The sequence below is a fragment of the Capra hircus genome, chromosome 18 (genome assembly GCF_001704415.2).
Source record: "Capra hircus breed San Clemente chromosome 18, ASM170441v1, whole genome shotgun sequence".
Taxonomy (NCBI): Eukaryota; Metazoa; Chordata; class Mammalia; order Artiodactyla; family Bovidae; genus Capra; species Capra hircus.
The window spans coordinates 25,436,058-25,457,059 of NC_030825.1; the positions used below are offsets into that span (position 1 = coordinate 25,436,058).

The 21,002-nt window shown below is 45.2% G+C and overlaps 1 protein-coding gene across 1 annotated transcript; it reads right to left on the reverse strand.

Annotated features, from left to right (window-relative positions):
- MT4 (metallothionein 4) lies at window positions 14,895-17,524 on the reverse strand. Its single transcript, XM_018062008.1, has 3 exons — window positions 17,423-17,524; window positions 15,695-15,760; window positions 14,895-15,164 (listed from the first exon to the last, which is right to left on the reverse strand). Exons 1-3 carry the CDS (start codon window positions 17,451-17,453, stop codon window positions 15,073-15,075), a joined length of 189 nt encoding a protein of 62 aa, XP_017917497.1. The 5' UTR covers window positions 17,454-17,524; the 3' UTR covers window positions 14,895-15,072.

A 21,002-nucleotide genomic window follows, 5' to 3' on the forward strand; every position in this document is an offset into this window, starting at 1 on the left:
AACCCCACACTGTCCACAACAACACCAGAGAAAGTCCTAGATATATTTTTACTATTATCATTCTTTAAATTAAAAAAAATTTAAGTCCTCTATTACTCTTTTAATTTTCATTTTTATAACCTACTGCTACTGCTGCCAAGTCGCTTCAGTCATGTCCGACTCTGTGTAACCCCTGTTACTTTGCAAAAAGAAGACCCTATTTTTTAAAGCAAACTTTATATATATATATATATATATATATATATAAATAACTTTTGTGACTTTTTTCTTTCATATTGTATTTTTGAGAATCTAAACTCTACTCTAGATTTTTAATTTTTGCTTTTTGGTATTTGTTATCAATTTTGTACCTTTAAGAACCCAATCTTCAGTACCCATTTCTACTTGGGAGCGAGATTACTTGCTTGACTGCTCTCTCCCTCTTAGGACTCTCCTTTTTTTCCACCAGGTCCCCTCTATCTCCTACCTCCCCCTTCTCTTCTTTACCCAACTCTGTGAATCTCTTTGTGTGTTCCGGACTGTGGAGAACACTTAGGGAACTGATTACTGGCTGGATCTGTCTCTCTCCTTTTGATTCCTCCCTTTATCCTCCTGGCCACCTCTGTCTCCTTCCTCCCTCTTCTCTTCTCTGTATAACTCCATGAACATCTCTGAACAGTCCAGACTGTGGAGAGCACATAAGGAAGTGATTACTGACTAGCTTGCTCTCTCCTTTTTGATTCCCCCTCTTCTCCTCCTGGTCACCTCTATTTCCCTCCTCTCTCTTCCCTTCTCCATGTAACTCTTTGAACCTCTCTGGGTGTCCCTCACTGTGGAAAAACTATTCATCTCTAACCTAGATGTTTTATCATTGGTGCTGTATAGATGGAGAAGTCATGAGGCTATGTAAGAATAAGACCAAAAACCAGGGGCAGGAGGCTTAAGTCCAAATCCTGAGAACACCAGAGAACTCCTAACTCCAGGGAACATTAGTTGGTAGGAGCTCATCAAATGCCTCCATACCTACACTGAAACCAAGCACCACCCAAGGGCCAAAAAGTTCCAGAGCAAGACATACCACACAAATTCTCCAGCAACACAGGAACACAGCCCTGAGCTCCAATATACAGGCTGCCCAAAGTCACTCCAAACCCATTGACATCTCACAACTCATTACTGGATACTTCATTGCACTCCAGAGAGAAGAAATCCAGCTCCACCCACCAGAACACCAACACAAGCTTCCCTAACCAGGAAACCTTGACAAGCTACCTGTACAATCCCACCCACAGTGAGGAGACTCCACAATCAAGAGAACTCCACAAACTGCCAGAATACAGAAAGGCCAAATCAAACTCAACAATAAAAACGAGATGAAGAGACAGAGAAATACCCAGCAGGTAAAGGAACAGGATAAATGCCCACCAAACCAAACAAAAGAGGCAAAGAGTCTACCTGATAAAGAATTCCGAATAATGACAGTGAATATGATCCAAAATCTTGAAAACAAAATGGAGTTACAGATAAATAGCCTGGAGACAAGGATTGAGAAGATGCAAGAAATGTTTAACAAGGACCTAGAAGAAATAAAGAGTCAATATATAATGAATAATGCAATAAATGAGATCAAAAACACTCTGGAGGGAACCAACAGTAGAATAATGGAGGCAGAAGATAGGATTAGTGAGGGAGAAGATAGAATGGTATAATAAACGAAACAGGAAACAAGAAAAATGAATTAAAAGAAATGACTTGTTAAAGAGATTGTCTTTAATCCATTGTATATTCTTGCCTCCTTTGTCAAAGATAAAGTGTCCATAGATGTGTGGATTTATCTCTGGGCTTTCTATTTTGTTCCATTGATCTATATTTCTGTCTTTGTGCCAGTACCATACTGTCTTGATGACTGCGGCTTTGTAATAGAGCCTGAAGTCAGGCAGGTTGATTCCTCCAGTTCCATTCTTCTTTCTCAAGATTGCTTTGGCTATTTGAGGTTTTTTTTGTATTTCCATACAAATTGTGAAATTATTTGTTCTAGCTCTGTGAAAAATACCATTGATAGCTTGACAGGGATTGCATTGAATCTATAGATTGCTTTGGATAGTATACTCATCTTCACTATATTAATTCTTCCGATCCATGAACATGGTATATTTCTCCATCTGTTAGTGTCCTCTTTGATTTCTTTCATCAGTGTTTTACAGTTTTCTATATATAGGTCTTTAGTTTCTTTAGGTAGATATATTCCTAAGTATTTTATTCTTTTCGTTGCAATGGTGAATGGAATTGTTTCCTTAATTTCTCTTTCTATTTTCTCATTATTAGTGTATAGGAATGCAAGGGATTTCTGTGTGTTGCTTTTATATCCTACAACTTTACTATATTAATTGATTAGCTCTAGTAATTTTCTGGTGGAGTCTTTAGGGTTTTCGATGTAGAGGATTATGTCATCTGCAAACAGTGAGAGTTTTACTTCTTCTTTTCCAATTTGGATTCCATTTATTTCTTTTTCTGCTCTGATTTCTGTGGCCAAAACTTCCAAAACTCTGTTGAATAGTGTTGGTGAGAGTGGGCACCCTTGTCTTATTCCTGACTTTAGGGGAAATGCTTTCAATTTTTCACCAAGGAGAATAATCTTTGCTGTGGGTTTGTCATTCAGTTCAGTTGAGTCTCTTAGTCGTGTCTGACTCTTTGAGACCCCATGAATCACAGCACGCCAGGCCTCCCTGTTCATCACCATCTCCCGGAGTTCACTCAGACTCACATCCATTGAGTCCGTGATGCCATCCAGCCATCTCATCCTTGGTCGTCCCCTTCTCCTCCTGCCCCCAATCCCTCCCAGCATCAGAGTCTTTTCCAATGAGCCAACTCTTTGCATGAGGTGGCCAAAGTACTGGAGTTTCAGCTTTAGCATCAGTCCTTCCTAAGAAATCCCAGGGCTGATCTTCTTCAGAATGGACTGGTTGGATCTCCTTGCAGTCCAAGGGACTCTCAAGAGTCTTCTCCAACACCACACTTCAAAAGCATCAATTCTTCAGCACTCAGCCTTCTTCACAGTCCAACTCTCACATCCATGCATGACCACAGGAAAAACCATAGCCTTGACTAGACGGACCTTTGTTGGCAAAGTAATGTCTCTGCTTTTGAATATGCTATCTAGGTTGGTCATAACTTTTCTTCCAAGGAGTAAGCATCTTTTAATTTCATGGCTGCAGTCACCATCTGCAGTGATTTTGGAGCCCAGAGAAATAAAGTCTGACACTGTTTCTACTGTTTCCCCATCTATTTCCCATGAAGTGATGGGACCAGATGCCATGATCTTCATTTTCTGAATGTTGAGCTTTAAGCCAACTTTTTCGCTCTCTTCTTTCAGTTTCATCAAGAGGCTTTTTAGCTCCTCTTCACTTTCTGCCATAAGGGTGGTGTCATCTGCCTATCTGAGGTTATTGATATTTCTCCCAGCAATCTTGATTCCAGCTTGTGTTTCTTCCAGTTCAGCGTTTCTCATGATGTACTCTGCATATAAGTTCAATAAGCAGGGTGATAATATACAGCCTTGACGTACTCCTTTTCCTATTTGGAAACAGTCTGTTGTTCCATGTCCAGTTCTAACTGTTGCTCCCTGACCTGCATATAGGTTTCTCAAGAGGCAGGTCAGGTGGTCTGGTATTCCCATTTCTTTCAGAATTTTCCACAGTTTATTGTGATCCACACAGTCAAAGGCTTTGGCATAGTTAATAAAGCAGAAATAGATGTTTTTCTGGAACTCTCTTGCTTTTTCCATGATCCAGCAGATGTTAGCAATTTGATCTCTGGTTCCTCTGCCTTTTATAAAACCAGCTTGAACGTCAGGGAGTTCACGGTTCACGTATTGCTGGAACCTGGCTTGGAGAATTTTAAGCATTACTTTACTAGCATGTGAGATGAGTGCAATTGTGCAGTAGTTTGAGCCTTCTTTGGCATTGCCTTTCTTTGGAAGTGGAATGAAAACTGACCTTTTCCAGTCCTGTGGCCACTGCTGAGTTTTCCAAATTTGCTGGCATATTGAGTGTAGCACTTTCACAGCATCATCTTTCAGGATTAGAAACAGCTTAATTGGAATTCCATCACCTCCACTAGCTTTGTTCGTAGTGATGTTTTCTAAGGCCCGCCTGACTTCACATTCCAAGATGTCTGGTTCTAGATTAGTGATCACATCATCATGACTATCTGGGTTGTGAAGATCTTTTTTGTACAGTTCTTCTGTGTATTCTTGCCACCTCTTCTTAATATCTTCTGCTTCTGTTAGGTCCAGACCATTTCTGTCCTTTATCAAGCCCATCTTTGCATGAAATGTTCCCTTGATATCTCTAATTTTCTTGAAGAGATCTCTAGTCTTTCCCAATCTGTTGTTTTCCTCTATTTCTTTGCATTGATCGCTGAAGAAGGCTTTCTTATCTCTACTTGCTATTCTTTGGAACTCTGCATTTAGATGCCTATATCTTTCCTTTTCTCCTTTGCTTTTTGCCTCTCTTCTCTTCACGGCTATTTGTAAGGCCTCCCCAGACAGCCATTTTGCTTTTTTGCATTTGGAATGCAAAAGTAGGAAGTCAAGAAACACCTGGAGTAACAGGCAAATTTGGCCTTGGAATGCAGAATGAAGCAGGCAAAGACTAATAGTGTTTTGCCAAGAAAATGCACTGGTCATAGCAAACATCCTCTTCCAACAACACAAGAGAAGACTCTACACATGGACATCACCAGATGGTCAACACCGAAATCAGATTGATTATATTCTATGTAGCCAAAGATGGAGAAGCTCTATACAGTCAACAAAAACAAGACCAGGAGCTGACTGTGGCTCAGATCATGAACTCCTTATTACCAAATTCAGACTTAAATTGAAGAAAGTAGGGAAAACTGCTAGACCATGCCGGTATGACCTAAATCAAATCCCTTATGATTATACAGTAGAAGTGAGAAATAGATTTAAGGGCCTAGATCTGATAGATAGAGTGCCTGATGAACTATGGGTTTGTCATAGATAGCTTTTATTATGTTGAGGTATGTTCCTTCTGTTCCTTATTTCTGGAGGGTCTTTATCATAAATGGATGTTGAATTTTGTCAGAGGCTTTATCTGCATCTATTGAGATAGTCATATGGCTTTTATTTTTCAATTTGTTAATATGGTGTATTACATTGATTGATTTGTGGATATTGAAGAATCCTTGCATCCCTGGGATAAAGCCCACTTGGTCATGGTGAATGATCTTTTAATGTGTTGTTGGATTCTGATTACTAGAATTTTGTTAAGGATTTTTGCATCTATGTTCATCAGTGATATTGGCCTGTAGTTTTCTTTTTTTGTGGCACCTTTTCAGGTTTTGGTATTAGGGTGACGGTGGCCTCATAGAATGAGTTTGGAAGTTTACCTTCCACTGCAATTTTCTAGAAGAGTTTGTGTAGGATAGGTGTCAGCTCTTCTCTAAATTTTTGCTAGAATTCAGCTGTGAAGCCATCTGGACCTGGGCTTTTGTTTGCTGGAAGATTTCTGATTACAGTTTCAATTTCCGTGCTTGTGATGGGTCTGTTGCTACTGCTAAAGTCACTTCAGTCGTGTCCGACTCTGTGTGACCCCATAGATGGCAGCCCACCAGGCTCCGCCTTCCCTGGGATTCTCCAGGCAAGAACACTGGAGTGGGTTGCCATTTCCTTCTCCAATGCATGAAAGTGAAAAATGAAAGTGAAGTCACTGAGTCATGTCCAACTCTCAGTGACCCCATGGACTGCAGCCTACCAGGCTCCTCTGTCCATGGGATTTTCCAGGCAAGAGAACTGGAGTGGGGTGCCATTGCCTTCTCCGGATGGATCTGTTAAGATGTTCTATTTCTTCCTGGTTCAGTTTTGGAAAGTTGTACTTTTCTAAGAATTTGTCCATTTCTTCCACGTTGTCCATTTTATTGGCATATAACTGCTGATAGTAGTCTCTTACGATCCTTTGTATTTCTGTGTTGTCTGTTGTGATCTCTCCATTTTCATTTCTAATTTTATTGATTTGACTTTTCTCCCTTTGTTTCTTGATGAGTCTGGCTAATGGTTTGTCAATTTTATTTATCCTCTCAAAGAACCAGCTTTTGGCTTTGTTGATTTTTACTATGGTCTCTTTCGTTTCTTTTGCATTTGTTTCTGCCCTAATTTTTAAAATTTCTTTCCTTCTCCTAATCCTGGGGTTCTTCATTTCTTCCTTTTCTAGTTGCTTTAGGTATAGCGCTAGGTTATTTATTTGACTTTTTTCTTGCTTCTTGAGGTATGCCTGTATTGCTATGAACCTTCCCCTTGTCACTGCTTTTACAGTGTCCCACAGGTTTTGGGTTGTTGTGTTTTCATTTTCATTTGTTTCTATGCATATTTTGATTTCTTTTTTGATTTCTTCTGTGATTTGTTCGTTATTCAGCAGCGTGTTGTTCAGCCTCCATATGTTGGAATTTTTAATAATTTTTCTCCTGTAATTGAGATCTAATCTTACTGCATGGTGGTCAGAAAAGATGCTTGGAATGATTTCAATTTTTTTTAATTTACCAAGGCTAGATTTATGGCCCAGGATGTGATCTATCCTGGAGAAGGTTCCATGAGCACTTGAGAAAAAGGTGAAATTCATTGTTTTGGGGTGAAATGTCCTATAGATATCAATTAGGTCTAACTGGTCTATTGTATCATTTAAAGTTTGTGTTTCCTTGTTAGTTTCCTGTTTAGTTGATCTATCCATAGGTGTGAGTGGGGTATTAAAGTCACCCACTATTATTGTGTTATTGTTAATTTCCCCTTTCATACTTGTTAGCATTTGTCTTACATATTGCAGTGCTACTATGTTGAGTGCATATATATTTATAATTGTTATACCTTCTTGGATTGATCCTTTGATCATTATGTAGTGTCCTTCTTTGTCTCTTTTCACAGCCTTTGTTTTAAAGTCTATTTTATCTGAAATGAGTATTGCTACTCCTGCTTTCTTTTGGTCTCTATTTGCGTGGAATATCTTTTTCCAGCCCTTCACTTTCAGTCTGTATGTATCCCCTGTTTTGAGGTGGGTCTCTTGTAGACAACATATATAGGGGTCTTGTTTTTGTATCCATTCAGCCAGTCTTTGTCTTTTGGTTGGGGCATTCAACCCATTTACATTTAAGGTAATTATTGATAAGTATGATACCATTGCCATTTACTTTATTGTTTTGGGTTCAAGTTTATACACCCTTTTGGTGGTGCTGAATTCTCAGCTTTTGCTTGTCTGTATAGCTTTTGATTTCTCCTTCATATTTGAATGAGATCCTTGCTGGGTACAGTAATCTGGGTTGTAGATTCTTTTCTTTCATTATTTTAAGTATGTCTTGCCATTCCCTCCTGGCCTGAAGAGTTTCTATTGAAAGATCAGCTGTTATCATTATGGGAATCTCCTTGCGTGTTATTTGTTGTTTTTCCCTTGCTGCTTTTAATATTTGTTCTTTGTGTTTGATCTTTATTAATTTGATTAATATGTGTCTTGGGGTGTTTTGCCTTGGGTTTATCCTGTTTGGGACTCTCTGGGTTTCTTGGACTTGGGTGATTATTTCCTTCCCCATTATAGGGGAGTTTTTGACTATTATCTCCTCAAGTATTTTCTCATGGCCTTTCTTTTTGTCTTCTTCTTCTGGGACTCCTATAATTCGAATGTTAGAGCATTTCATATTGTCCTGGAGGTCTCTGAGATTGTCCTCATTTCTTTTAATTCGTTTTTCTTTTTTCCTCTCTGATTCATTTATTTCTACCATTCTATCTTCTACTTCACTAACCCTATCTTCTGCCTCTGTTATTCTACTATTTGTTGCCTCCAGAGTGTTTTTGGTCTCATTTATTGCATTATTCATTATATATTGACTCTTTTTTATTTCTTCTAGGTCCTTGTTAAACCTTTCTTGCTTCTTCTCAATCCTTGTCTCCAGGCTATTTATCTGTGATTCCATTTTGTTTTCAAGATTTTGGATCATATTCACTATCATTATTCGGAATTCTTAACCAGGTAGATTCCCTATCTCTTCCTCTTTTGTGGTTTGGTGGGCATTTATCCTGTTCCTTTGTCTGCTGTATATTCCTCTGTCTCTTCATGTTGTTTATATTGCTGTGTTTGGGGTGGCCTTTCTGTATTCTGGCAGTTTGTGGAGTTCTCTTTATTGTGGAGTTTCCTCGCTGTGGGTGGGGTTGTACGGGTGGCTTGTCAAGGTTTCCTGGTTAGGGAAAGGCTGTGTCGGTGTTCTGGTGGGTGGAGCTGGATTTCTTCTCTCTGGAGCGCAATGAAGTGTTCAGTAATGAGTTATGAGATGTCAATGGTTTTGGAGTGACTTTGGGAGCCTGTATATTGGAGCTCAGGGCTGTGTTCCTGTGTTGCTGGAGAATTTGTGTGGTATGTCTTGCTCTGGAACTTGTTGGCCCTTGGGTGGTGCTTGGTTTCAGTGCAGGTATGGAGGCGTTTGATGAGCTCCTACCAATTAATGTTCCCTGGAGTCAGGAGTTCTCTGGTGTTCTTAGGATTTGGACTGAAGCCTCCTGCTTCTGGGTTTCAGTCTTATTTTTACAGTAGTCTCAAGACTTCTTCTTCTATACAGCACTGTTGATAAAACTTCTAGGTTAAAGATGAAAAGTTTCTCCACAGTGAGGGACACCCAGAGAAGTTCAAAGAGTTACATGGAGAAGATAAGAGGAAAGAGGGAGTTAGAGGTGACCCGAATGAGATGAGGTGGAATCAATAGAGGAGAGAGCAAGCTAGTCAGTAATCACTTCCTTATGTGCTCTCCACAACTGGACCGCTCAGATATGTTCATGGAGTTATACAGAGAAGAGAAGAGGGAGGAAGGAGACAGAGGTGGCCAGGAGGATAAAGGGGGGAATCAAAAGGAGAGAGACAGATCCAGCCAGTAATCAGTTCCCTAAGTGTTCTCCACCATCTGGAACACACAGAGATTCACAGAGTTGGGTAGAGAAGAGAGGGGGTAGGCAGGAGACAGAGGCGACCTGGTGGAGGAAAAGGAGAGTCCAAAGGGGGAGAGAGCAGTCAAGCCAGTAATCTCACTCCCAAGTAAAAATGGGTACTGAAGATTGGGTTCTTAAAGGTACAAAATTGATAACAAATACCAAAAAGCAAAGATTAAAAATCTAGAGTTTGGAATTTCAAAAATACAATATTAAAGAAAAGAAAAAAAGAAAGAAAGAAAGTCACAAAAATTATTTTAAAATATATATATATGAATTTGCTTTAAAAAATATGTCTTTTTTTTCCCCAAAGTAATAGTAGGTTATAAAAGTGAAAATTAGAGGAGTAATGAAAGTGAAAGTGAAGTTGCTCAGTTGTGTCCGACTCTTTGCGACCCCATGGACTGTAGCCCATCAGGCTCCTCCATCCATGGGATTTTCCAGGCAAAAGTGCTAGAGTGGATTGCCATTTCCTTCTCCAGGGGATCTTCCCGACCCAGGAATCAAACCCGGGTCTCCCGCATTGCAGGCAGACGCTTTACCATCTGAGCCACCAGGGAAGCCCAAGAGGAATGATAGAGGACTTAAAAATTAAAAAAAAAAAAATGAGAATGATCATAAAAATAGTAAAAATATATCTAGGACTTTCTCTGGTGTTGTTGTGGGTATTGTGGGGTCAGTTCATTTTGGATAGTTCCTTGGTCCTGCTTATATTTCTCTAGATCTATAGGCCCCTTCCTATGTAGTCGATACTAATGACAGGGTTTTAATCTATTGCACCTGTCACTTCCAAGGCGGTTCCCTCTGTTTTAGCTGCTTCTTTTTGCTGGTCTCTTCAGTGTCTGATTTCTGCCCTGACACAAAGGGGGTGGTGGTGGACACTTTTTATAGGCTCATTTGTTCAGTTGTGCTGTGGGGAGCGAGGGACGCTGCAAACAAATAACACTGGCGTGTGCTCGCAGTGCCTCAGCCACACTGGGCCTGCCCTCGCTCACAGCGCCTGTGCCCTTCCTGCCCACACTGCTCAGGCTCTAGGTTGCTCTGCCAGGAACCACTGGAGGCCGGCCCTGGGCTGCATGCACCTCCCAGGTCTAAGCCGCTCAGGCTCAGGCACTCGGGTAGTCCTCAGAGGTGCAGACTTGGTTGGGCCTGCCTTTTGTGCCCTTCCCAGGTCCGAGCAGCTCAGGTGATGAGGTGTTTGGCAAGCGTGGTCGCTGCAACTTATCGCCTCCCCCGTCCCTGCCACTCGGTTTTCTGGGTGTACAACTGGCGCACCTTCTCAGGCAGATGATGACTGTCCAGAACCCCAAGAAGTCTTAGTTAGCAAAGAAGCCTGGTAGATAATGTCTCTCTGGGGCTGCGATTGCCCCCTTCCGGCTCTGGCTGCCTGTCACTGGAGGGGGATGGTCTGCCGTCGGCTAGTTCTGTTCAGTCCTTTGTTCTGTGCGTGGTCCTGGTGGTGTCTTATGTTAGAGCTTTTCGCGTGGTAGCTATCCCACAGTCTGGTTTGCTAGCCCAAGTTAGTTTGCTCAGATTGCCCTCGGGGCATTCAGGCCAGATCCTTACTCTAAGCAATGCCCAGCCCCCGCTTGCTAGTGACAGATGCAGGCATCTGCGCTGCTTCTCTGCTGGGGGAGTTACCACTGGGCTCGTAATCTGTGGGTTTTAATTATTTATTTATTTTTCCTCCCTGTTATGTTGCCCTCTGTGCTTCCAAGGCTCACCACAGACTCGGCAGTGAGAGTGTTTCCTGGTGTTGGGAAACTTCTCTTTTTTCAAGACTCCCTTCCCAGGACAGAGCTCTGTCCCTACCTCTTTTGTCTCTTTTTTTGTCTTTTATATTTTTTCCTACCTCCTTTCGAAGACAATGGGCTGCTCTTCTGGGTGCCTGATGTCCTCTGCCGGCATTCAGAAGTTGTTTTGTGGAATTTACTGAGTGTTTAAATGTTCTTTTGATGAATTTGTGGGGGAGAAAGTGGTCTCCCCATCCTATTTCTTTGCCATCTTAGGACCACCCCCCCCAGAACACTTTCTAACACCATACACAAAAATAAACTCAAAATGGATTAAAGATCTAAACGTAAGACCAGAAATTATAAAACTCCTAGAGGAGAACATAGGCAAAACACTCTCCGATATAAATCACAGCAGGATCCTCTATGACCCACCTCCCAGAATATTGGAAATAGAAGCAAAAATAAACAAATGGGACCTAATTAAACTTAAAAGCTTTTGCACAACAAAGGAAACTATAAGCAAGGTGAAAAGACAGCCTTCACAATGGGAGAAAATAATAGCAAATGAAGCAACTAACAAATAATTAATCTAAAAAATATACAAGCAACTCCTGCAGCTCAATTCCAGAAAAATAAACGACCCAATGAAAAAAGTGGGCTGAAGAACAAAACAGACATTTCTCCAGAGAAGACATACAGATGGCTAACAAACACATGAAAAGATGCTCAACATCACTCATTATCAGAGAAATTCAAATCAAAACCACAATGAGGCACCACTTCACACCAGTCAGAATGGCTGCGATCCAAAAGTCTACAAGCAATAAATTCTGGAGAGGGTGTATAGAAAAGGGAGCCCTCTTATATTGTTGATGGGAATGCAAACTAGTACAGCCACTATGGAGAACAGTGTGGAGATTCCTTAAAAACTGGGAATAGAACTGCCATATGACCCAGCAATCCCACTGCTAGGCATATACACTGAGGAAACCAGAATTGGAAGAGACACGTGTACCCCAATGTTCATCGCAGCACTGTTTATAATAGCCAGGACATGGAAGCAACCTAGATGTCCATCAGCAGATGAATGGCCAAGAAAGCTGTGGTACATATACACAATGGAGTATTACTCAGCCATGAAAAAGAATACATTTGAATCAGTTCTAATGAGGTGGATGAAACTGGAGCCTATTATACAGAGTGAAGTAAACCAGAAAGAAAAACACCAATACAGTATACTAACACATATATATATGGAATTTGGAAAGATGGTAACGATAACCCTGTATGCGAGATAGCAAAAGAGACACAGATGTATAGAACAGTCTTTTGGACTCTGGGAGAGGGCGAGGGTGGGGTGATTTGGGAGAATGGCATTGAAACATGTATAATATCATATGTGAAATTAATCACCAGTCCAGGTTTGATGCAGGATACAGGATGCTCAGGGCTGGTGCACTGGGATGACCCAGAGGGATGGAATGGAGAGGGAGGTGGAAGGGGGTTTCAGGATGGGGAACACATGTACACCCGTGGTGGATTCATGTCAATGTATGGCAAAACCAATAGAATATTGTAAAGTAATTAGCCTCCAATTAAAATAAATAAATTTATATTAAAAAATATGAAGTCGCATCAAGGAAAAACTAAAAAAATAAATAAATAAAGCTCAATTCATGGGCAGACTGGGAGTCTTCGCAGGCAGGCCCCAGATAATTTCCAAACAGAAAGGATGACAGTGTGGCTTATGAAAACACCCAGCGCCAGGAAGCACACAGTAAGGCCTGCTCCTTGTTTTCCTGGCTGAGCCCGGCCCCACAGGACACCCTTGGAGAAGGCTTCATTCTTTCCTGCTCCTGCTTCTGGGTCACCTTGATCTAGGCCAGTGGTGCAGATGGCTGCTCTGGTCTCAGGCCCTTGGCAGCATGGACAAACACCCTCCCCAACCGTGAGTTTACCTTCTGCTCTGTTGAGGATGGTGAGATGGGTGAGTGTGAACTCATCCCACTTTCTCCCCAGGGCCAGCATAGGGGACTTCAGCCTGGAAGCTGTTTTTCACACCTGCACTTGCTCTCAGGACATGGCTTTGGGGTCTGTCAGACCTGGGTTCAAATCTCAATTCTACACAACTAGCCAGGGGGTCTCGGGCAAGTCATTTAACCTCTATATTCCTTGGTTTCCTCACCTGTAAAATGGGGTTGATAAGAGTACTGACCTCGTGGAATCATGTGACGATTAACTGAAGTAATGCATAGGTGGTACTGGGCTCAGTATTTTAATCTATCATTAGAGTGCCTTCTTTTAAGTAACAGATCACGTGGACCATAGATTCTTTTTTTTAATTTTTTTAATTGTAAAGTTGCTTTACAATGAAGTGTTAGTCTCTGCTGTCCAACAAAGTGAAGCAGCTATATGTACACATATATCCCCTCCCTCTTGGACCTCCTCCCACCCCACTCCATCCCACCCCTCTAGGCCATCACAGAGCACTGAGCTGAGCTCCCCGTGCATTTACAGCAGCTTCCCACTCGCTCTCTATTTTACACATGGTAGTGTATACATGTCCGTCCCAGTCTCCCAATTCATCCCAGCCCATCCCTGCCATGAACCATAGCTTCTTAATCAGGATTTCCTGGGGGTCCAGAGATGGCTTTGGGGGCTATGAACTCCCTAACATCATAAGTAAGATTGCCTGAGGTCGTACCCACATATGAGTATTTTTAGGGAGAATAACGTTCATTGATGTTAGTGAATTTTTATGGGTGTTTTAGACCCCTGCTCTAAGGGGTCCCAGGTATGGTGCTAGGCTCAGTGAATCAGAAAAAGAAGTAGTCACGAGTCTTGGCTGTCTTGGGCAGTGCCACCATGGTGGAGGTGTGTGTGACGTTTTTGCTGTGTCTCCCATATTTTCTATAACCCCTTCTGTTTCATCCAGTTTTTCTTTTGTCACTTTATTTTTTGGTTGTTTAAACTTTCAATTTTTTCATCTACCTGCTTTTCTTTCTTGAATGGAAAAAACACTTGGGAGAGAGTTTATAAGAGAAAACACTTGTCAAGTCTCCCAGGATGTGTGTGTGTGTGTGTGTGTGTGTGTTAAAAAAAAAAATCAAAGATTCTTCCACACACCCACAATGTGGAAGGCCATGTGGAAGGCCACTGTAGGGATTAAATGAAGAGCACGTGTGTGCACAGCTCAGCACGGGGGCTGGTGCATTTAAGTGTACAGAGTGGCAGGACTCATTATCATTAAACTTAATCAGATTGTGCTGGTGGAGTGAAAGCTCTGATACATGTGTCAGCAATCTGGGAAGGTGGTGGGGGAGATATAGCCTCAGTCTCTTCACATTGACCTCTGTGAAATGCAAGAACATCACGCAATGTTAAAGTCCATATCTGCCCAGTCACCCTGCGCTAAAGGTGGATCCAGACAACTAAACTGCTAATGCCCTCAGCGCTTTGGCCATGGGGATCTATCTTCTTCAGCTCTGCACAGATTTCTTACGTGCTCACTGCTGGTTCAATGCTGCTGCTGCTGCTAAGTCGCTTCAGTCGTGTCCGACTCTGTGCAACCCCACAGACGGCAGCCCACCAGGCTCCATCATCCCTGGGATTCTCCAGGCAAGAACACTGGAGTGGGTTGCCATTTCCTTCTCCAATGGTTCAATGCTGAAGTCCCTTAAATAGCTCCATTCATACAAAGCATTTGGGGTCAACACTATTCCACTATTCCAGGAGAGGCTGGCTAAGATTGGGTTTCCCCAAAAGTGTATGCTGTACAGGCAGTTTCTCTGGGAGGCCCTGGCAGGAGAATGGAGAAATGAGGCAGAGAGGAAGAAAGCCAACGAGGATGTTAATGAGCAGGTTACCTCCGTGGGCTACTGAAGTTCAGTGCTGCTGAGGACTTCTGTTGGGGGCCAGTATAGAACATGCCTCAGATTTGTCCCACTGTAATTGTAAAGATGCTGGAGGTATTAATCCACTATGTCCTGTTTGTGATTGGTTGAGGGCTGTTACCAGGGGTGGCCTGCCCTGTGCATGCATCACGCAAGCTCATGCTGAAGGAGGAAACCCTCAGGCAGTGTGGCAGGATCTCAGCGTTAGCAGCCATCTGCTGAATGGGTCCAGGCTGGTGACTGCCATATCTGCATGGGGCTAGCCCTACGTGGTCCTCCTGAGTTGGGGTAAAACATTGCTCTGAGTCATCAGACAACCACGAGTGAAAACTTTATTGCTCCAAACACTTTCTGTGAATGTCACCAACACCCAACGTGGGCAAATATATAAAAAGCACAACCTATTGTACAATCATTCAAACTCCTTGGCTAATGAGCTGTACACATGCTTCCCGGGCCTCGTCACCAGCATTACGGATGCATTTCAGGGGCAGCAGCTGCATTTGTCTGACGCCCCTTTGCAGATGCAGCCCCGGGCACACTTGGCACAGCCTGGGGGGCAGCAAGGACAGCAGCCTGAAAGGGACAGGAGACACACAAGATGAACTTTGGGTCATCACCCTTATCTGACCGCTTCCCCCTGCACCACTTAGCAGGAAGTAGAAAAAGAAGAGCATGTCACACACAGGCTCTGATCCACATAAGCAAAAAAAAAAAAAAAAAAAAACTGGGACAGGAAGTGGTGGGATGTTTAGAGCTGGAAGGAACCTCAGGGGTCACCCACAGTCCATCAGAGGCCAGGGAGGGGAAAGGGTTGGCCTGAGACCACTGGACAGTGGCCGATCCATAACACCAGGCTGGTACTCTTTCCCCTTCACTACTGGGCTGGCTGGAACCTTCTCTCAGCCCTCTTCCTCTCCAAACCCCTGGAATGGATGCCTCAGGTGGGCTGCAGTCCAGGGGACTCAGCTTTCATTTCAAATCTCTCCAGAATGGGAAAAAGGCACCCAGGAACCCCTCCATCCTGCCATGGCTGGGGAGTGGTGGATGGCAGACGCAGACTCTCCCAGCTCCCAGCCAGCAGTGCCCGTGGGCCCCAGACTCACTTTTTCGACACGTTTTACAGCTGCAAGTTGTGCATTTGCAGTTGTCTCCACAGGCGCAGGTTCCTCCTAAAAAGAAAGGGCAGAGCCACAGACATGAGTGTCAAGGTGGAGGGGGCACACAGGCTTGCTGCAGGCCATCGTGGTGCTGGGGGTCTGGGGTAGCCTTGGACAGAGGCTGGACAAGAGTGTGAAGAGGCTGCTGAGAATCATCCCAGGGGTGAAGACCATCCAGTGGTTCCCAGTCACAGCGCATGGTCGGAAACTGGGAGGCTACATCAGCATCCCCAGGGGTACTCATTAAGATGCATTCTGATTCATAGGTCTGGGTGGGGAAAGGGAGTCAGTATTTTTCAAAAGCAACCCAGATGATTCTGATGTACCATCAGGTTTGAAAACAACTAGGTTAGGCCAACGGAGAAGGCAATGGCACCCCACTCCAGTACCCTTGCCTGGAAAATCCCATGGACAGAGGAGCCTGGTGGGCTGCAGTCCATGGGGTCGCTAAGAGTCGGGCACGACTGAGCGACTTCACTCTCACTTTTCACTTTCATGCATTGGAGAAGGAAATGGCAACCCACTCCAGTGTTCTTGGGCTGAAGAATCCCAGGGACAGGGAGCCTGATGGGCTGTCGTCTATGGGGTCACACAGAGTCGGACACGACTGAAGTGACTTGGTGGCAGCAGCAGCAGCAGGTTAGGCCAATGGGCTTCCCTGGTGGCTCAGACGGTAATGAATCTGCCAGCAATGCAGGAGACTTGGGTTTGATTCCTAAGTTTGGAAGATCCCCGGAGAAGGGAATGGTGACCCACTCCAGTATGGACAGAGGAGCCTGACAGGCTACAGTCCATGGGGTTACAAAGAGCTGGACACAACTGAGCGACTAACACTGTCCAAGTTCCTCTGGGGGCTGTCAAAGCCCTTAGTACCATCCTCACATTTTCAAGGTATCAGGCAAGATGAAATCCTAAATGGGTAGGAGGAAGAGCAAAGACTATAAACAAACCCAAAGCAAGAGCCACAGCTGCTACTTGTTTCCATATCATTAAAACATCTATATTTTTAAAAAATCATCTTACTTACTGCTCTGAGTATCAAGATACTGGAAGCTTCTGTAAACTTTTGGGCAAATTTTGGGGACAGACCAGGGAAGCTTGTGAGATTTCTTGATACCATTTCTGAAGGTCACAAAACCCAAGGTAGCTCTGAACCCCAACCTTGCTTCTCCTGGCCAACATGCCTCTGTGGAATTAAGCAGTTTTCAGACTCAGGAGTTCACATATGCTTCTAATAACTCCCCTGATATCTGCAAAAGCTTCATGATTTTAGCACTTTCACAGCCACCCTGGAAGGTGCGCAGCTGGGAATGAGTAACCCTAGTTTTCAGATGAAGAAACTGAGGCTTGGAAATAAGTATCAGGAGTGGATGGAAGCAATGAAGCAAAAACAGATTGCCCTGGGCCAGAGCTCTTTCCCTTCTGGCCCGGTGGCTGCCCTCAGAGGCTTGCCCCTAGTTCCCCTGATGGTCATTCCTAAGCCAGGTTATTAATTCTAGTAAAACAAGCGGGTATCCAGCAGAGAGCGGGTGCTGCCCCAGAGGTGGCCAGTCTGAGACAAGCCCCATTGGTGCCTCTAATTGGAAGAAGAGAAGCATTGACCTCAGTCCTGCAGCCTCTTTGTAGGGAACTGGTGAGAGGTCACAGAATCCCAGGGCGGGCATCCTTACTCACCAGACATGCAGGTGCATTCTCCGGAGTCCATGGTCCAAGCGGCTGAGAGGCTCCGGCGTGGTCACAGCTGGGGAAGGGAGGCTGATGAGCAGTCGCCAGAGGCTCCTTATTTATAGCCATGTGGGTGTAGACCTGGGCTCACCCCACCTCTCCCTGGGGCCAGACGCCCTGCACACGGCCCAGCCATGGGCTGGGGGTTGGCAGAGGAGAAGGTGAGCCGTGCAGTCATCTAGGCAGCTTTTCACAAGGAGTGCAGGTGGCTGTACCTGCCCACCTGCCAAGGTGTCAGAGAGCCAGACTCAGGCTCAAATCGCAGTCACATATGGAGTTACCTATGTCTCTTCTCCAAATCCTTCATGTGCTATTACTTGCTATTTCTCTCTTAAAATTTTATTTATTTTTAGTTTTGGCTGCACTGAATCTTCATTGCTGTGTGAACTTTCTCTCATTGCAGAGGGAGGGGCTACTCTCTAGTTGTGGAGCAGGGGCTTCTCATTGCAGTGGGTTCTCTTGTTGGCAGAGCACCGGCTCAATGGCTGTAGAACCTGGGCTTATCTGCCCCACAACATGTGGGATCTTCCTGGATCTGGGATCGAACCCAGGTCCACTGCATTGGCAGGCAGATTCTATACCATGGGACGACCGGAGAAGTCCATTACCTGCTCTTTCTGCTCCCTCTTTCACAGGGGCTGTTCCTACCCTGGCCCAGGTCTCATTCTCTGCCCCCTGGTTTACTGTAGAAGCCCTTACCACGGGAAGGTGGGGGCCTCTACCTGGACCCTGGGTTTAGAAGGTTCCACTCAAGACCTCTCCCCCCTTAATCACCGCCTCCCAAAGTCATGAGCAAGTGCCCACCCAGAGCCTATAACCTCTCTTTCTAGACCGCACCTGGAGCGCCCTGGATTCTGGAATTTTCTATCATCCCAAGCCTGCTTCCTTCTAAGGATTTGCTCAGTTCTCCCCCCCCAGACTTCCATGGGCAGATCTGTAGCCAGTGTGTGTCCCTGGAGCCTGAGGGATGGCCAAGGGTGGCTGTTTGCTGGGGGTACAGGCAGAGTTTGAATGTGTGGGCTGGTGCCTGCAGGGGTGTGGAGGGAAGGAGCTGGGGTGGGGAGAGAAGGGAGAAGGGCCACAGATTGGGGCTGGGGGCCACAGGGCAGATCTCCCGGCACCCCTGCCTTCTAGGTTGCGATGAAGCTCTTTGTTAAGATTAGGGAATAGAATGTGTTTGATGTATTTGATTATACCTTTCAAATGTTTTCACCTGGTAGTGTGTGGACCCCCACTTATATTCTTGCGCTGCCCACTAAACATTCGTAGGGGCCCAGGACTAGCCTCCTCTGGTTTGCCCCCTTCTCCTCATCCTGAAAGGCCAAAGAGCCGTTCTGGCCACAAACAGGGAAGGTAGTTCCTCTTACTTGTAGGTTAGTGGGGTCTCCATTCCTCATCCACAAGGATCGCTGGGGCCACAGTCTGAACCATGGAGCCATGTTTGAGCTGAGAGCTGGTGAGCAGCCCATGGTCATCGGGGCACTGGGGAGGGGTAGGTAGGGGCCACATTGCAGTGATCCCCAGGAGGCCGCTGCCCAAAAGGAGTTCACAGCCCCTAGCAGGGAATCCAGGCCCATTCATTCATTCAACACCTTCCAAGGGCCAGCACTGTCTGGACACTGTGGAGCCAGGAGGTGAGTAAAAACAGAGCTAATGGCACAGAAGGTCAGGAGGCCATCTCATCCCAGGAAACCCATGACTGGGCAGGGCTGCGCTTTGAGTCCAGAGGCTGGATCTCTCTCCTCATGCTTGGATTTCCTGCTCAGTCCCCGCCCATCTCTTCACAGGCCCAGCTTCTTCCCCGCCCCCCACTCTTGGGTGTCCCCTGTAGCAGATACGAATGCCTTAGAGGGTCTGGTCCAACTAAATGAACCTAGAAAAAGGAAAGGACTTCCCTTCCCCCTATCTAAGCCACCTCTCCTCTCTGCTTACTCTTGAGCCGGGAGTTGCTTCTTCCTTGGATGACTGACACTGCAGTGTTGCTTAAGGCCCCAACTAAATGATAGTATCAAAATCCAATCACCAAGCATGACAGTGTTTCCCAGTTTCTGGGCTGTGTGAATTGAAACAACCATGTGTGCCATCGGGCAGGAGAGTGCCTGTGACTGTACCTGGGCTGTCGAGATCCTGTTTCATGGAGGCCCCTAGGCCCTAGGGACACACATCCAGGGGCCCCTCTGCCCTTTGGGCCATCTTCTGGGTCTCAGCTCCTGATCTCTGCAGGGCAACAGGAAAGCAAGAACACACATACCACCCCTGGAACATGGCATGACTGGAGGGCATAACTTAAATCTGCGCTTAGAAAATAGATACAACTCTCTCCATTCCCGCAGCGGTGGAACCTGAGGATGCTGAAGGTGGAATGTAACTCACCCTCTTCCACGGATCCCCAGGATTTCACCATCCGTGGATTTGGCACCCACCAGATACTGAGAGATGCCTGTATTTCTTCAGAGATGTGATCTTTAGCCTTTTGGGGGGATTCCAGAGGCGCTTTGAAAGTCTGATGAAAGTTCTAGCCAGAACCTGCATGCGTGCTCAGTTGCTTCAGACATGTCCCATCTTTGTGATCCTGTGGACCATAGTGCACCAGGCTCCTCTGTCCATGGGATTCTCCAGGCAAGAATACTGGAGTGGGTAGCCATGCCCTCCTCCAGGGGATCTTCCTGACTCAGGGATCGAGCCCGCATCTCACATCTCCTGCACTGGCAGGTGGGTTCTTTACCACTAGTGCCACCTGCAGAGAAGGCAGTGGCACCCCACTCCAGTACTCTTGCCTGGAAAATCCCATGGACGGAGGAGCCTGGTAGGCTGCAGTCCATGGGGTCGTGAAGAGTCGGACACGACTGAGCGACTTCACTTTGACTTTTCACTTACATGCATTGGAGAAGGAAATGGCAACCCACTCCAGTGTTCTTGCCTAGAGAATCCCAGGGACGGGGGAGCCTGGTGGGCTGCTGTCTATGGGGGCACAAGAGTCGGACACGACTGAAGCGACTTAGCAGCAGCAGCAGCAGCAGTGCCACCTGGGAAGCCCCTAATCAACACAAAATTTCACAAATCAGCACAAATCTCAGCCTCCTAAAAATGCACAAATACATTTTTCCTCACAAGTTCCAAGGATTTGTGGATCTCCTGAATCCCATTGCAGGGCCTCCTCCCCCACCCTCCAGGGATCCTGAGGTAAGAACTTCTCTGTAAAGAAGCAGGCCTGCCTAAGTAGTCCTTCTGTGGCCACCATTGAGCCCTAAATATCTCCCCCTCCACTGCTGGCCTCTCCATACGGATGGGAAAGTTGTTTTCTCAGAACAAGGTAATGGATTTTTCCGCAGAAGAAGCTAACATACCACCTGTTAGCCTAAAATGACAGGGTCATCATCTTCTCCCCCTTCCATGAACGTCAAAGCTGTGTGTGCTCACTCAGTTGTGTCTGACTCTTTGGGACCCCATGGACCATAGCCCGCCAGGCTGCTCTGCCCTTGGGATTCCCCAGGCAAGCATACTGGAGTGGGTTGCCACTTCCTCCTCC

Coding starts and splice junctions, on each gene's coding strand:
- MT4 (XM_018062008.1), bottom strand. CDS start 17,453: ATGGACTCCGGAGAATGCACCTGCATGTCTG. Junction 15,761..17,422: donor AGAATGCACCTGCATGTCTG/GTGAGTAAGGAT, acceptor CTTTCTTTTTAG/GAGGAACCTGCGCCTGTGGA. Junction 15,165..15,694: donor CTGTAAAACGTGTCGAAAAA/GTGAGTCTGGGG, acceptor TGTCCCTTTCAG/GCTGCTGTCCTTGCTGCCCC.